Source organism: Cornus florida, unplaced genomic scaffold (assembly GCF_030987335.1).
Source record: "Cornus florida cultivar Cherokee Brave unplaced genomic scaffold, ASM3098733v1 CherokeeBrave_3.0.0_Hap2_Chr11, whole genome shotgun sequence".
Taxonomy (NCBI): domain Eukaryota; kingdom Viridiplantae; phylum Streptophyta; class Magnoliopsida; order Cornales; family Cornaceae; genus Cornus; species Cornus florida.
Window position 1 is genome coordinate 84,652,805 of NW_026775581.1, and position 18,153 is coordinate 84,670,957.

The 18,153-nt window shown below is 33.5% G+C and overlaps 1 protein-coding gene across 1 annotated transcript; it reads right to left on the reverse strand.

Moving 5' to 3' along the window:
* Positions 1–561: 561 nt before the first annotated feature.
* LOC132283240 (secretory carrier-associated membrane protein 4) lies at positions 562–14,830 on the reverse strand. Its single transcript, XM_059785163.1, has 12 exons — positions 14,644–14,830; positions 12,263–12,376; positions 12,097–12,159; positions 11,813–11,846; positions 11,588–11,710; positions 10,611–10,673; positions 10,425–10,518; positions 8,243–8,288; positions 8,073–8,140; positions 6,705–6,753; positions 1,186–1,251; positions 562–840 (listed from the first exon to the last, which is right to left on the reverse strand). Exons 1-12 carry the CDS (start codon positions 14,698–14,700, stop codon positions 808–810), a joined length of 810 nt encoding a protein of 269 aa, XP_059641146.1. The 5' UTR covers positions 14,701–14,830; the 3' UTR covers positions 562–807.
* Positions 14,831–18,153: the final 3,323 nt, after the last annotated feature.

Below are 18,153 nucleotides of genomic sequence, written 5' to 3' on the forward strand. Positions count from 1 at the left end.
TAGGCCGATCTGTGCCCGTTGACGGGCCAGCTTAAGCCTTGAACTTTTAAATTCCATGAGTGCAGAATGAGCTGAAATGATGACAGCTTTCAGAATCCTAAACAGTGCAAGGAAAGATGATGTTATATGTGTGTATATATATATATATATATTCTGCAAATTTCAAGCGCAAGGAACCAAATTTTTCAGGATCTGTAATTTTTGTGGAATATGAACTTGAACCCACTTCCGTGGGTGAGTGTGTGTGTGTGAGAGAGAGAGAGAGAGAGAGTAGGAAAGATGATGTTATCTATACCCCTGCAGATTCCAAGCAGGGGGAACAAAAATATTCTAGGGTAGACATGTTTGTCGAATATGAACATGAACCCACTTCAACATGTTTTACACACACATATATATAGCAAGCATGACATGTTATAAATATATTCTGCAGATTTGGAGCACAAGGAACCAAAATATCCTAGAGCTGCAATGTTGGTGGAATATGAACTTGAACCACTTCCACATGTATGAGAGTGAGTGAGTGAATATTGTAGAGATGTTACTGAACTTACTGGCATATGAACTTGAAGCAACACTTGTTATCATATTAACTGAATTTCAATCACAAGGAACCAAATTATTCAAGAGCTACATAGCATAATACCAACAATATAAAAATTTACAAAGTCACTTAGCACGCCTTTGTGTTTCAACTCAACTCAACCATCTCAACAAAGAAATGAACTTTGACATGAGAGAAGAATATACTGAGGCACCTCAACAAGCAGTATTGAACATCTCAACAAGACTACACCCCCAGGTTTTTCATTTGTTACCTCTGAAGTACATATAAATTTTCTGCACATAAGGGGAAAACAAAAAACAGTTAAAGAAATCAAATCAATGAGAAAGAAAAAGTAGGGCTTTAATGATGTATATGGAATCGAACTTCACATAATCATAATCCACAACCAAAAAAAAAAAAAGGAAGAGAAGAACATTCATACAAAATTCCAACTTATTATTTTTCCTAAAGCAAAAACAAAGAAATCCAAAGCAAAACATAGCTATGGATGAAATTTAACATAAATCATGGTATGCATTTTTTTCCACAATATATATATATATATATATATATATTCCCACAGTGTTAAGAGGCTTATAAGAAAACAGCCAAGTGTTATTCTGTTTCTGCTTTCTAACCTGAAGTACCCACAAGCTTAGAAGTGATTCTAAGCAAAACAAGCCAAATCCAATTAAGTAGAATATCTGCAAGAAAGCCAAAGACATTAGCTGTATCCAGACATTCAATGAAATAACTTAAAGCGCATATAATGTTTACTTCTCATAATCATTTTAGGCATCTTAAAACCCAGAAAAGATAAATTGTGCAAATCTCCATTGTCTCCCAACATTGCAACATATCTCACTATATATGGTAGCATTTTTGTAGCATTCCTTCACTCAATGTTCATCAACAACGAAAGCCCAAAGGCGCCGAAAGTTCTTATTGCTTCTAGCTTATACAAGTGAAATCGGTCAAGAGGCATTTCTTGATGACATACAACTACCTCGCACAAATTATCACATTGGACACTATGATAGAGCAGGTAATTACGAGACACGGCTATTAGTAACTCAACTATTTGAGAGAGAACCCTTGTGCATATGCCCAAAACGAGATTACCATTCTAGGAGGGTTAGAGTGGACAAAGACCTAACATTTGATGCTATTATGCATACAGTGGCTGATCTGAAAATCTAGCTTACGTTCCAATGCTTGGCAGCCGGATGTTTCACCACTGCACCAAGCAACATTCCGATTCATTTCTTTTTTTTTTTAAAACAATAAAAGAAATCAGTTGTTAAACAGAAAGTGATTACAACCATAGAAATACAAAAAAATAATAAAAAAAGAAAAAAGAAAAAAGAAAAGAAAGAAAGAAGCCCAGGGAAGATTACAATATCCAAAGGAGCAGATGAAGCCAGGTTAAGGGCCTCAACAGATTTGTAGATTATAATGTTCTACGGAGAGAGAGAAAAAAAAAAAAAAAAAAAAAAAAAAAAAGGACAAACTACTACATGGAGTTCTTCATGTCAAGTAAACAAAGTGACTGCTGAAATGATATTAGTAATAGTCTAAAGGCTACACTACTCAGTGCCGGTCATGGGGGATGCTCAGACGAGAAGATTATAAGCATACTTTACCATTAACACTATTTTACACACAACAACTGTTCACATACTCTGACTAACGGCCACACGGCTCAAGCTTGTCAATCTGAGCTTTTACCATTTCATCAAAAATTGGCCTCTAATTAACAGTAGTACCTGGAGGAAATTTATTTAGTTATTTGAAATCCTTTTTTCAAAGTAAATTATTAGATCAAGCGGGTTACCATATGCACCGAGAGTACCCTACATAAGAGCATCCTTCCCCCATTTTATTCTTGGATCCTCTAAGAGTAACCTTTGTCTTAACAATCCAATGATTTACTAAGATAGGATCAAAATCTTTGTGTTCTTTCATTTTTCAGAATCATAGCCCACACAAAACTTTTCCAACAATGAACAAAAGGTGTGTTGTTTTAATACATGTGACCATAAATAAACTAAGGTTATCTTTCTTGCGGATTAACTTTCTAGGACAAACTATCCCCATCCACCAATTTGGTCCAAATGTTGTCCTAACTCCTAATGGATCGTAAGGTTATCAAATTTTTTTTTTTATAAGTAATCTTAAGGTTATCATTTTATCTTTGATTTCTCATGTGATGACATATTTGTTAAATAATTTCCAACTCCAAGCAAATTTCAAGTCATCACAATGAATAGTTTCTGTTCACCATGTAATTAATTACTCTCACCATTCGCTGTCATGCCTCAGATTACTTATTCTTTCAACATTCGCCATCATGCCTCACATTACTTGTATGAAGAATTCCTTAAGAACTAGCCTAAACTTCCGTCACAGTTATGATGTATTTTACAACGTAACTCTCAACAGTAGAAGAATCTAGGACTATTACCCTAGGCTCTGATATAGAGTCGCGCAAGGTCCATGAGGTAGACTTAGAGCAGGGGTGAATAGGTCTAATTTAGCTAATTAACGGTTTTAACTAATTTTAAATTTAATTTAATTCATCTGCCGTAATCAAAAAAGCAAATTATATTAACCCCAAGGGAAATAACCAAGGAACTAAACCAAGAAGATGTGTTCTGGTTTTTCTGAATACAAGAGGTCATTTTATAGAGTTTAGAGTCATAAAACAATTAGGATTTTAAGGGATTTTGTCCAAAAAAGGAACTGAAATCTGCATAGCTCGATTGATTGAGCCTAATGTCAATCGATTGACACAAGGCCAGTGGCCTTCAATTGATCGATCCCTTAATCCATCGAAGTGACCTCTCCTTCTCCAAGAAGGAATTTTTTTTTTTTTTTTTTTTTTTTTTTTTTTTTTTTTTTTTTGGGTGTCCTCCAACTAGGATTTTGATTTTAAGGAACTACCCATAAACACTTTATGCATACCAAAAAGGAGATCTGCATAAAACATAGAAGGTATGAAACTTTAATTGATGAATGCATGAATCCTAATTGGAGAGTGCATAAAAAAAATATAAAAAAGAGTGTTGATTTTACTTTTTTGCCTTTTGAATGTTGTTTTGCTTTCCGATTATGCCCTTTAACAAGGGGTAACCAACTTACTCTTAACATTTGAAAATATCAAAAAATAAATATAAATATAAAATTTCAGACTTGAGCTTTTGACATAAATTATGCCAGCCTAAGTCCTATTTTGACCTAACAACAGTCAACAGTGATGGGACTCGAGTATTTCCTTTCTCAGTCCCCCCTTGTTAATAGCCAGTAGAAGACACAGCTTTTTCTTACTTCACAACACCTAATTAAGATACCTGATCAGACGGTTACAACATCCTAAGTCCAAACACAGTCATGTTTCCTAATGTTTCTTGAAATTGAACAAGACCCAGAAAAATATCATATTGTTCTTCCCTTTTCTAATTGGAGAACAAAGGAGCTTTTACATTCATGACACATTATTACCTCCAGGATAGTCAAACATATGGTTGTTACTTCTTTTTCCTTGCAATATGACACAAAATCCAATAAAGCGAGTGATAGATTTCGACTTTAAGGAACGTTGTATACTTGTATATCCCACGTCCAGCAATAAAAATTATTACGAAGGTAAGTTAATAAAGTTGTTGGGGGAAGGTATAATATATCTCTAATAACTGGAATTAATCTTTCAATCTCTCATCGCCTTTAAGGACCTTAATCTTTTAGCCAAACATATGAATAAAGCGAGTTATAGATTTCGACTTTAAGGACCTTTTCTTAAAATTAATGTTACTTTTACCTCTCATTGAGCTTCAGACATATGGAAACTAGAGCCATCATGCAGACATATGTGCTTCAGACGGACAGCAGAAGGGCAACAATGGCAATTTTGGTGTCCAATTAAAATTGAAAATCTTCTTATTGCATCTCTTACTTTTCTTTCAATCTTTTGATCTGAGGCATAATATATATCTCTTAACAGGAAACATCAATTGAAATTTTTTATTCAACCACCTAATATTATACTTAATCAGGATTCTCATCTACTGTCTTTGTTATATGCTAGGAAGCACGGATACTTCCACAAGGTCTCCGTGGCCGAATTGGATACATATCCGACACAGGTAAGCACGGAATACGTGTCTAATACAACTGGGAAATGTCCTGAATTTTAAAATATTTCTTTTAAAATCGGATACGGCTGGGACATGGCAAGATACTTCTGGGATACGACTGGGCAAAATCATAACTATATTTATAAAAAAACAAGGGTCTAATTGTAAAATAAAAAAGTTCTTTGTTTAAAAGAAAATAAAACAAAAAGGACTTAAAATCACCATGTTGTTGAAAAAGAAAGGAGATCCGGTGTCTACTAAGGGTTGTATTAATTTGGGTCATTCAAGTTCTAGGGTTAGGGTTATTCTTTGTTTTTCATATAATTGCCTCTTTTATATGAACACATTGGTAAATACGTTTACAATCACAATGTTGTTGAAAAATAATCAAAAAGCTAATCTTTTTATGTAAACACAAGGGCAAAGTGCAAAAAATCCCCTCGTTATATAAAAAATGTGCTAGAACCACTCCTACTTTTTATTTTGTGCATATAGATCCCTATATTATCAACATTTGGAGCAAATTGTTCCTTCACCATCAATTTGGACCAATTTTTTTAAATTCCTAAAATGCCCTCAAGGATAAAAAATATAATTAAATTTGGTCAAAGCCCAAATTAAATATATATTATACAACATATATATTGCGCAAACCCAATTTGTTCCGTACACAATTGTCGCGTCATGAATCCTCTCTCCCCTCTCTCTACTGATCTGAGCCCTAAAACAAATATATGGCTGCTGCTCCTGCATATCTCTGTACACACACATATAATTATACACACATAGCCCTCCTCGTCTCCTCCTCCATCTCCTTGACGGCTCCTACATATGCATGTACAATATTGTGTATACTGTATACATACATATATATAATTATATATTAAACACACATGAATATAATTATACACCATCTGAATGGAACCACGTTCGCATTGTGCAAACTGGGCAACGATGGTAAGGAGCCATTGTGAATGGGCTGTTGGAAGAATTGTTGCCGTTGCTGCAGGACAGAGAAACATCGCCGAACAGAGCAACGTCTCTCTCTTCTGAGTAGAAAACTATGTCAACCCTGAAATATTATAAACGGCAGAGATTCGATCATCCTACGAACACGTTGTCGACGGGTATGGAGGATGGGATGTGAAAACTGGTGGTTGTGGGTGGCGGCGGCACAGCTAGTGGTTGTGGGGTGGGGTGGGGTGGTGGTAGCAGTTATGGGGTGGGGATGGTTGTGGCGGTTATGGGGATGGTGCTGTGACAGTGGCTGGCCGCTGGTTGTGATGAGTAAACACGGCTAGAAACATTGTTGTGTACGACATAAAGAGGTGGAGTGAGTGGGTTTTTTAAATTACATTATTGTTTATATTTTTTGTAATGTGCTACATTATAATGAAGGTTTTTTTGTCCCTCTTCATTTCTTATCTGACTTGAAAAAAAACAAAAGATATATACACTGTGCACAGTTCAAAATATATGCATGTGTGTGTGTGTGTGTATTATACCCATTTTGGTACTTTAGTCATTTCATTGTTCAATTAGCTCCAAAGTGAAGATTTGTCCTTATTTGCACAAATTAAAAAATGTAGGAAGGTTTTTTGCACTTTACCCAAAATATAATATGTTATTATTTTATTGCTGCATCTTGCCATACTATATCCTATTTCTTGGAGATTTGCTATATTGCCGCATCCATATCCGTGCTTCATAGGTTATATGCATATCAACCAGATATTATAAACAAACAGAAAGATTATTCTCAAATTAAAAGTTGGTTACATAAAATAGTTTCATTAACGTCAAAAAACAATAATTCATGGCTTTAATTTTCCTCCTTTACAGTTGTATTTAACTACACATTCCTGTCACAGATGCATCATTACATACTACGCTACCGGAGTGATACGCATTTTTTTGATAAGTAATACACATTTAAAACTTCAAGATTTGCAATAGAATAAAAATCTGACATAAATATATCATAGAACTAGAAGAGAAATGAATGCAAGCTTTATACGACTTACCCCCACCAAAACATGGTCAGAGAAGACATCAATTGCTGCCAGTATACCCCTGAGATTTAAAAGGCAAAGCATGATAGTTACTAGATGAAATTTAAAAATGAGTAAATAGAAAAAATGGTCATCATCACACTTCTAACAAGTAATACACTAAAACCATAGCGGTAGAAAATTAAAGCACCTGAAGATAAAAAATGGAGTTGAAACAATTTTTTTCTTATTCGGGGGAAGACAAAACAACAAAGCTACATCAAAGCACGACAACTAGCTTCATAGCACTATACCCAATTATCTCCGAAGTCCCATAGCTTTGAGCCTTGTTTGAGGACCCAAAATGACTAAACTGGCATGGTGAGAGCAAGACCAGTATATACAAAAAAAAAAAAGCCCAATTGCTTCGTACTCTGAGCCCGCATGCTATTACTAAGAACTGAAAAACTAATACAATATATTATGTAAAAGCATATTAATAAAGGCGCACTCATGCAGCAATATAGGAGGCAAACAGGTCACACGAATCCTAAAGGCTGAAGCACATTTGTAGAATAGGTCTTAGTCTAAACCACTCTTCACATCTATTCCACTGAAGGTAAATGTGTACATTGAGAAAAGCAGTACCAATTTCTTATAAAAAAAACCTCCAGTATCAATTGAGACTCCAGCTCTAGAATAGAGCTTCCATGCTTCTTACCCTAAAGGTTGGAAGACAGTGGTTCGCTCATGAGCTGTTACAACATTACAATCTATCAAATTGAAATCCCAACTACCATGAGACAGAATCAAATCCCAAGATTATTAAATCTTGTGTAACTATTACCTATGGGATTAGTTCATAATCCAAGAGAAAAAAAAAAAAAAAAAAAACTGATTTCCAGGATAAGCAGAAGAGTAAAATATAAGTAGTTACCTCCAGATATCTCTCCAGTTTTCTATTTATTAAACATAAATTTTACTTAATCCAAATATGAGAACCAGTGTAAAATTAGTCACTCGAGCTAACGGGTAAAAACTAAAGCAATCTAATTGTGGGAAACAATATTATAAATGAAATAATGCATGTTAAAACATGCAATAAATTATCCCAAAACAATTAATCATAAAGCAGAATGCTGGTCACTTATCAGCCCCCTTATCAAATTATGTATTTATTATAATTGACACTAATAAAAAAAATGAAGAAATCCCATTGGTGAAACAATTTACAAATTAAATAGTTCATCTTAAAACCCACAATATGTTATGATAAACATAAAAAAAACAATGCTGGTCAATGATCAAACCTTAATGGGGGTAAAAAAAAAAAAAAAAGGACACAGAAAATTCTTTAAAGTTTAAACTCGGTAAGCAAAGGCAGAAATGTAAATAACTTACGTCAATGACTTCCCACGAAAGACAATTGGCGGAGCAATGGCAGCAAAGATGCAAAAACCAATGTGAATCTACATAATGCCAATGGTATCAAACAAAGCAACAATTGAGTAAGTATAGGGAGGGAGGAAAGTTTTACACAGTCACGGCAACTGACTGGTTAATAAACTCACCAAGTAGAACATGAAGAACCAACCGAACTTCAATGCACTGTCAGTCCTGCAATTTGGAAACAAATAGCAAAATGCTACAACTATCAGCACCAGTGCAGCACCTTTATGCAATAACCATATTTATTAAGTTCAAATATGAAACCATTTTAACATGTTAACAATATAAATGCAATAAATGTGATCCAAACATCACTACAACCACTTCTAAATTCAGGTAGGCCACAACCAAAAGTGAATCAGCAAACCCAACAATTATAAGTATCAATAGTCTCCCATCCGGAATGAAAACCACTATGCAAATTTAGGAATGACAAATACCTCAGACAATTAGTATTGTATTTAATGGTGTGATATTTATGTATCACAACCAGAAGGATGATGTGATACAAATTGATCAATACAAAAAAAAAATTAACGTTTTAGATCCTAATGTTAAACACCATATAAATACGTGTCAAAAAAAAATGTTAAACACAATGCTTAAGCTATTAGAGAGGGTGTAACTTTAATATTTAAATCCTTCAACTAATTTCAACAATTAAAATAATGTGACCATCAAATAGCATACACCAAAAAACTCATTCTGAATGTGTTTGGTTGGTTCATAGTTTCCTAAAAGAAAAGAAAAAATAAAAAAAATAAAAAAAGGTCAAGGATTTAATGATTATTTCCTGGTCTCAACATGATACCATATATTTAATGTTTGAATGTTATGTAGTAGATTGAATGATTGATAAGCCATCAAAAGGGCCATTGCTTGATGCAATAGTATAAACGTAAGTTATATGGTGCAAAAATGAAGGCCAAAACTACGAAAGCAACTGCTTCTTACTACTAAAGGCACAGATCAGGTGTTGCGGAATAACTAATGTCAGGCAACACTCTCCAACCAACTCCCTAAACAACTTAAGTAGGAAAATTGTGGGAGGAAGAAGAAACATAATGCTTGCTTGGTTGAGTTTTCTGAAACCAATTTTCTACAACTCTGAAAATAGAAAATAATTTGAGATAACCACAAATGATAACACTCTGAAATAAGTCCTCCTTTAATTTTTTTTTTTTTTTAAATAAAATAAAATCAATTTTGCCAATGAAAAAAAAAAATCTGACTATCGGTTTTTCCCTTCTCTAAAAACATAAAACCATTGTCATAAAATTGGATCAAAAGGGCACACATGGCATCATAGAAATCACTCTTAAGTTGCCTTAGTCTTCAGAACTAATGCTAGGACTGCATCACAAATAACATTCAGCTAAACAAGGATCCAATGACAAAAAATGACACAAAATAACGAGACCCTACCCATGGGCCTCCACTAGGGCCCATGTCTCTGTCAAGTCCACAACGAATGCACCCATACAGAAATCCTAATTGACAGGACCATTATTGGAAACAGCAATTTAGTTTCTCACAAACTACTACAATATATTGCATTTCTTGAACTTCTTTATATCATAGTATACATTGCATTTTTATCAATTTCCTCGTTTAAAGGTGTGCTCTTCATTATTTCAGTTGTTTTTGTGTGTGAGTGTTTACTTTATTGGTATTTATACCCTATTATCTGCATATCAAGGCCTGTCTTGCAATACTAAGTGATAGTACACACATCAAGACCCACCAATACATTTGTGAAAGTTGAAGCATTTAATGTCAAGCTCCTTTTACCTTTGAATCTCAGGATGTCAGCTTTCTGGGAAGATGATGCTATAGTTTTGTATAGATAATTGTTCCAGTTCGCATTGTGTATTCTTTGTGTGTACATGAAATTGCATCCATTGGTGTATTTAATAAAGTCTTTTATCTATCCCGCCCCAGGGGATAAACTTGTATATTCTAAAAGAAACAGCACTAGAAATAATATAATTATAATAAGATATAATTAACAAAAATGGAAGTCAAAACCAAATAACAAATCACTAATATACAACAAACTATATTCTTGATCGAGCAATATACAACAAACTATATTCTTGATCGAGCAATTGAAACTTGTAAGGTCAAGTTCAGAAAAATCACGTTCAATCATGGCCATACTCATATAGTCATATTGATAAGTTCCCACTCAGCATAGTATTTAAACCAAAAGCTCCAAAAATAAGTTATGAAATTGAACATTCTATATATAGCAGAAATGTAAGCCAAGAGAGGAGAAGCCAAAATAAGCCACAACTTTAATACCTCATTGCACGATACAGTGGCCTGTACCACAAGACGTATGATAGGGGACATCCCATTAGAGCATAAATTGTTGCGAGGAAAAAAATCTTGACACCTGCAGATAGTCAACCATGTCACAAGCTCTATATTGAAACTAAGCCACCAAATCTTAAAAGCATCACTTATAATCAAGAAAAGAAAGCTTACCGCCGCCTCTGATCCAACAAACAATCACAGCAATAATATTGAAGACGAGACAAAGAACTATACCTGCAGAGACAGCAAAAAGAAGATACGCTGAAAAATCACAAATTCATCACTCTTCTTAACAGATATACACCAGAAAGACCAAATAAAGCACCATCCCAACTATTTAAGGTTGGCCAGATAACCAAAGAGAATATGAAGAAAGAAAAATTGAGGAACAAATTTCAATCCCATTGCAAACGTTAATCTTTTAAGACAAAGGGGAAAATGGCTTTATCTAGAGAGCAGAAAGACAAAATTTGCTTCGTAAAGAAGCTACTACAAAAAGCAGAAAGCATTGAAGTAAACAAAGAATAAGGCTTATGAGATGATCTTTGGATTGGGGGACTTGGGGCCACGTGTGCGGGGTGGGGGGGAAGAATGAAAAGAGGAAGAGTCGCTTATCTTGAGTTTGTTATAATAATGAAGAAGTAAAGAAGAGGATTTTATAAGATTAGAAGAAGAAGAAGAAGAAGAAGAAGAAGAAGAAGAAAAAAAGAAAAAAAAAAAGAGGGATAGCCTAACTTGTTTAATAGTATTTTGTCTATCCTTCCTAAAGTGGGAGGATTTGGAAGGATAGGAGATAATACTTGTTTATCCTTACTACTTACAAAATAAAACAAGAAATTCTTCTCTCTTCTTTATCTTTTCAAACATGATAAAGAATTACCACCATCCTTCACTTTCTTTTCCTTCCTTAATTATCCAAACGTGAAGAGAGGATAACACTGTTTTTCTTTTCTCTTCTTTTATTCCATAACTGGTGATATCCTTTCTTTTCTTTTTCCTCCTTATTATCCAAATAGAGTATAAAACAATGCTACTTCCAGACAAATTTATCAGTTTGCAAGAAGAAGAAATATTTCAAAATAGTAGGAAAAAAAATTGTCAGCTAAAGTTTTCTCTTATAGAAAACAAACGGAGATGAGCAACCATACCTAACCAACTAGCGAAAGCCAGATATTGCAACCTCTGAGCATGAACTGGAATCTCATTTGCTATATCATGATGAATAATTGGAAAAAATGGAGGCCAGTTTTTATCATCTACGGGGACACCAGCTGAAAATGAAAAATTCAAATAATATATAGAAGCTTTATGCGGCATGAGAAAAGGAAAAACAAAAATGTGATCCTAAAATTTGCCTTTATTTTGCGACTTACCGCTGGCAACAGCATCTTCTCTCCGTTTAATGTCCTACAAAGGGCAGTTAAAGGTAGCATGCATCAGTACTAAATTCAAATGAAATGCCTACGAATATTCACCTTTAAAAAAATTTCAGAATCAAGAATATTATTTTAGAGCAATGGATCATCTAGATCAATCAAAGTTTTACATAACACTTTGATTATATTTGGAAGAAACTAAAACGAGTGATTTTGCAATTAAGAAAACATGATTAAATATATAGGCAAGGAAGTGCAAAATTATAATCTTTTCAACTAACCCTTTCCCTCCTTTTCAGATCTGCTTCCCAAGCTGCAAGTTCTTTCTCCTTTTTACTTCCATCCTGCAATGTAGTAACATAAGATATGGAACTGAGTGCACCCAATTACATATAGGAATAGATGTCTGTGCGTGTGAGAGAGAGTAGGAAACTGTAACTTCATTACGTTCACTGTATCCAACGGTATATCCACGGTAGCATCATGTTTTTGGCCAAAACCCAGAGTCTGAGCAACCATTTTAGGAATTCGGGACTTTGATCCAGGAGCACCACCTCCATTCTGCAACGAAATCCAATCAAGGGCATTATAAGGCAACATGAATAAAAATATATAGCAAGAGAATCCAAATTAAATCCAAACAACATGTTCCAACCAGAGTCATAAAAATATCAAAGCGAGTTAGAAACCAGATGCACCTCCTTGTTCAGTAGCCAAATTTGGTACATCTGGAGGTAATAAGTAACTTAATTTTGTTTACATCTGGGTTGTAACATTCTTCTTTTTACTGGTGCAATTACTGAACTTCATTGCACCTGATGAAAAGTTTAAAACCAATACGCATCACCTTCAATAGTTTACTATCACAACAAAAAATAAAATGAAATGAATGATACTCCATCCGTCCCATATTAGTTGGCCATCTTTGGTATTAGAAGTTTTTTGAGGGAGTATGCAATTAATGCAGTGTCCTCTTTCAAAATTACCAATTTGCCCTTTTACGTTTAAATATGTATATAATCACTTTGGAAGACTTTTTGAAAACTTAAAGGGCAATGATGGAAAGATAGCATTATTTTACTTTGACTTTTGAAATGGGACAACTAATTTGGGACACCAAAATTGAAAAATGGACCACTAATATGGGACAGAGGGAGTAAAAGAAAACATCCCATTAACTTGATCAACATGCATTGGATTATAATAAGTTTCATTTCATCTTTTGGGCATATTTCTTCTAATTAAAAAATTAAAAATTAAAAGAAAAATAAAACCTTTTTTTCCTTCACATTTTTACCTATGCTTATCATTTAATTTGTGTTTTTTCTTCCTTCACTAAGTTCACGTATACAACATCACATTTACCATTTTAAAGCATACTTTGCTGACAACTGTATGAAAAAAAATTCATACTTGGTTCCAAGTTCTGCAACATATTAGTAATTGAATCACACCAAATCCGAACCCTTCTGCAGTATGCTATCTTAGTGCCATCATTGTAAGCTCTCACACAAAGAATTCTTTACTTCTGGAGTCCTAGAATTGCTGTTAGAGGCCAATTGCGTGTTGTGAAGAGGCTAGCGGGAGAAATAACAAACCACATTTCCAATTATAGGACCAAGAGATGTACTAATTACATCATTTACAGTTTGAATATTTTCAAAGAGGGGGAAAAAATAGAAAAGCAATTAGCCTCGTGGGCTAACCGACTAATCCAAGAAATTATTAGAGTTAAACATTGTCAACCAAATAAAATGTTTTCCAATGGGAGAAATAAGGAGAAGCAGCAGCAGAAGAAGAAGAAGAGGGTAACGATGTTTAGTTATTCTCTAGGTTTTTTATGGCCTAGTAACATGCTATGGTGCAATGAATCAGCACGGTAATGCATGTGGGAACATGGTAGATTTGTCTTATTTAGATGATAGTTTACAAAGTGAGTTTTCCAACAATCAAATCTGAAAATTATTTTTTGATGGGTAGTAATGCAGTCTTTTGGATATCATTCTGATTTGGCCAATACAAATTCTGTTGCCAATCTTTTCATTTGAGAGAATTTTCTCAAAATCCTTCTCATCTTTTCATTTGAAAGAATGTTATCAAAATCCTTCTTATCTTCTAAAAACTAATCCCACAACTCCATTTGATTTTGTTTAAATTTATATGTGTACAACAAATGAAAAAACTCCACCTCCAAGCATTAAGATATCTTCTTCACCCCCAAAGAGGAGGTTAAATGATTAAGGGTTCAAAGCCCAACTGGCACAACGTGTGGATACATGTTTAAAGAAAAGAAAATTCAAAGAACATTTTCAATAAATCTGTGATTGGATGCAATCATATTCATCGTCTCAACCAAACTATTACATAGAACTCAAAATTCAATTATTAGACTTTGCATTCATAATCCCATTTAAAGAAGTTAAGTTTAAAGCCCGCTAATCTTAACTAGTACAATGTGTATTATTGGAACTACACTATACCAATAAAAATCCCACACAGAAAATTCAAACTATTAAGTGTACATATCAAACAAAAATGCCCATCATTTTGCCTTTCATTCCAAACTATGCCACCAGAACAGTCCATACAAAGAGCAATACCAAAATTCAAGACTGAGGGGTTTTCAGATCTAGATCAAACAAAACCTCGTTACAAAAATACCCCGTAAACACATCCAAAAAATCAAAATATGAAACAAATCAACACATTCACGACATTAATAATAAATTAAAGATAGTAAACGAAATAATTAGACAGAATTAAAATTGAAAACCTAAAAAGTTGGATCTACGAAGGGTACAAGAGGAAAGCGGATTGAGAACGGTTACCGAAAATGGATTGACTTCTTCTTCCTCAAAAGGGTTCGGATCGTCCCTCCGATTCATGGTCTCTCCTTCTTTGGTTCCCAAAAGATTTGCAGAAAAAACTTCCGCGTAGATAGATGTAGAGAGAGAAAGTGGAGAGAGTACTGAGTACAGAGCACTACTCTTGTTATTTGTGTGCACCGCGCGGTTTCATTTAGAATGAAAGTGGCTTTGTATTTACGCCTTGAAAAGGACAAAATTACCAGTTGTATCCTCACGTAAGTATTGGGGGGTTTGTATTCGGTGTGCAATCTCCTAGGGTTATTCCATCTATCTAACCAGTAAAATTTTGTTAGAGAACGAAATAGTCACGTGTCTGCCACGTGAGAGTAATTTTAGTGCAGAGGTGGGTGTTTTGTGGCGACTATTTATTGGTTAACTTGATAGGTGGTGTAGTTTCTGTTGCACCAAAGAGAGACCCATTTTTGCGTTGATGTTGTGGCACGGGATCTTAAATTTTTTACTCATTTTTCCGACGGTAGTTGTGATAAATCAATCACGGAGTTAGGCCCTTTAAACAATATAAACGGGACCATGGTAGAAAAAAGCTCTCAAAACATCATTTGAGCATGTGGAATGACACGTGGCCAGGGTATATAGACATTTTTACAAAATAGGAATTTGTTCAAATGGTGATATGATAGACACTATAATGAAAGCAAGTAATAAATGTTTCTTGTCAACTTTTTAAATAATTTTTTTTGGCAAAATTATAAATAAAAAAAAAATCCTGTTATTTATCTCGACAAATAAAAATTTATTATTTTACTGAATCAATGTGGCTAAGTATGTGTCAAATATAATAGGACCCTTTTTAAAATATAATGTAATTAACTATTTAAAAAGTTATAATCCCTTTTCTATGTTTCATTTTAATATAGTATGTTTTTTTATGGATTAAAGTTTTTATTACCATGTATATCAAATTATATATATATATATATATATATATATATATATATATCACATTACATCTTTCTAATTATACATAAAATATTATGTCTTTGATTATTAATATCTATCTATTATTTTGATAGACATTTGTTAATTGTTATAATGATTAAAACTAATTATATATGTGAGTCCAAGGGAATAAAAAAAATAATGAGAGATATTTAAAGAAAAATGGCAATTTTTGTTCTAGATTTTGTAAAATCAAATTATTATATTTGAATACCATGAAAGTTATTGTGAAAACGAAAAAGAAGATGATACTTTTATAAAAAACTGAAAAGATAAAGAAACGGCAAATGGACGTATTATATGAAAACAAACAAGAGTAGTAATTATGTCTATTACTTGCTATTATCAATTCTCCTGTAATTCTTCTTTTTTGACAAAAACAAGTTAAAAATAGAGCTCGTAGAGATATTTCTTTCAAAGAAAAACAAAATTTTAGTGCTAATATATACTGGTACTATTTTTCTTTCAAACGTTTTTATTTTTATTTTGGTAATTACATTCTATTGATATTAATAATGGTAAAATTAAATATAGAAACTAAAAATAGAGTAATTTTAGAATAACACTTCTCCGTCGATTTTAAGTAAGGGCATTAAAGTCGTCAATAATATCATTTTCCCTATAAAGACTTTCCCACAACTATTGAAAGATTGTAAGATATATACCTCTCAATTATTTTTGGGAGCAAGTCTAGTCCGTGAATTATAAACATGTTGCATGTTGTCCTCTTCATATTATGGGAGAAAACTTTCTTGCCATTTGAGTGTTATGTGACTTTATTTTTGCATTTATCGGCAACCTCTAAACCCCCTTCCTTTGTAAGAATCAATTTGTTGTAAATTTAGTTTATTTCTCCTCTCTCTCTCTCTCCAACTAAAGGTGCTCTTCAACCATTTAGGAAAAACAAAAAACAAAAAAAGGTGCTCTCCAAAGGACAAGGTCAGTTTGATTTAATATATATATGTTCATATATATATATAAACATTTTTTTGGTGACCGGTGAGTATATTTATATACATGGATGACACAAAAATTTATTCTTGTTAGTTAGTTAGTTTTGTATGTCGACTACAACATTGTCCTATAATTTATATAGAATAACTATTGATTCATAAACACCAGTAAGGTGTATACAACACAAATTTAAATAGACATCGTGTATGTGTGTGTGCGTGTTTTATTCTTTAATTTTTTGGGTAGGTCTTTTCATTATATGTGATGCAAAGAGAGATGTCCTTAACTTGCAGTTATAAGATGTCATCCTACACTTACATTTGAGTTTTATTTAATACTAAAGTTGAACAGGGCACTCAGTGGAGGTCATATGGGCAAGGAAATTTATGTGTTGATGTTGACACGGTTGAAATATGACAACTAGGAATCATACAGGTGACTATCAATTACATTTGAGTTGACCCAACTCAACTCAGTCCCAACCCAACCTCAATCTGAATTGGGTTGAGTTAGGCCAATTCGAATTGTACTTAACATGGGTTATAGTCATAACCCGGACCGAATATTTTTTGACGGGTTGAGTCGGGTTGACGGGTTAAGTTTTTTTTTTTGAAATTTATATTATATATATATATATATATATATATATATATATATATATTATATAAAAATTAATCAAGGCCGTATATAACCGACCAAGATATATATATATATATAAGAGTAAAATAACTGAAACTAAATTGATATTACTAAAACAGAAAGTAATTACAAAAGATTATAATGACTGAATAACTTACAAACTGATATGTTACTGATAGTAGTCTGATGTATACAACATACTGTTGGTGTATTACACTCAAAAAGGATGAAAAAGAACTGAACTGAATATTACAATGAGAAAATATAATGAAGCCTGAATTCTCTCTCAAACGAAGCCTAATGAGTAATGGGACTGACCACTGCAGTTATAGGCGGGACTAGAGACATCTGAGGCGCAATTTTTGACTTTCAAAAAGTAACTTTTGACTTTTCAGACTGCTTTTGACTGTTAATGAATAGTGAGTTACTGTTCCTGTCGTTTGTGCCGACGGTTACTGCAGATGAATAGTTCCTTGTCGGGAGCACTGTAGAAATAGTGATTCTGCCGACAGTTACTGTAGAAATAGTGACTTTGACATGTTACTGTAGCACTGTTGACTTTTTCCCAAAAAACCCTTAGTAAGGATCATCGTAGGGATTTTGACTATCTTGGAATACTGGGTCATCATATAGGTTGGTAACTGGGTAACTAGATTCATCGACAGTGGAAGTATCAACTGCTTCTTCTTCTTCTTGTGACATCTCTTGGATGCGACCGGTTAAATCTGCTGCAATTTTCTTGAGATAATCCAACTCTAATTTAGGAGTGGATTTGCGTGACTTTGAAGTAGTGGCAGAGGTCAATTGTTTTGACTGAGTAACTTGCTGTTGTAGAGGGGTGGCTGTGACTAGAGCAACTGTAACTGGTGCTGGGAATTCTTCTTTTATATAATCAAGAATCCTGGCAATTTTGAAAGC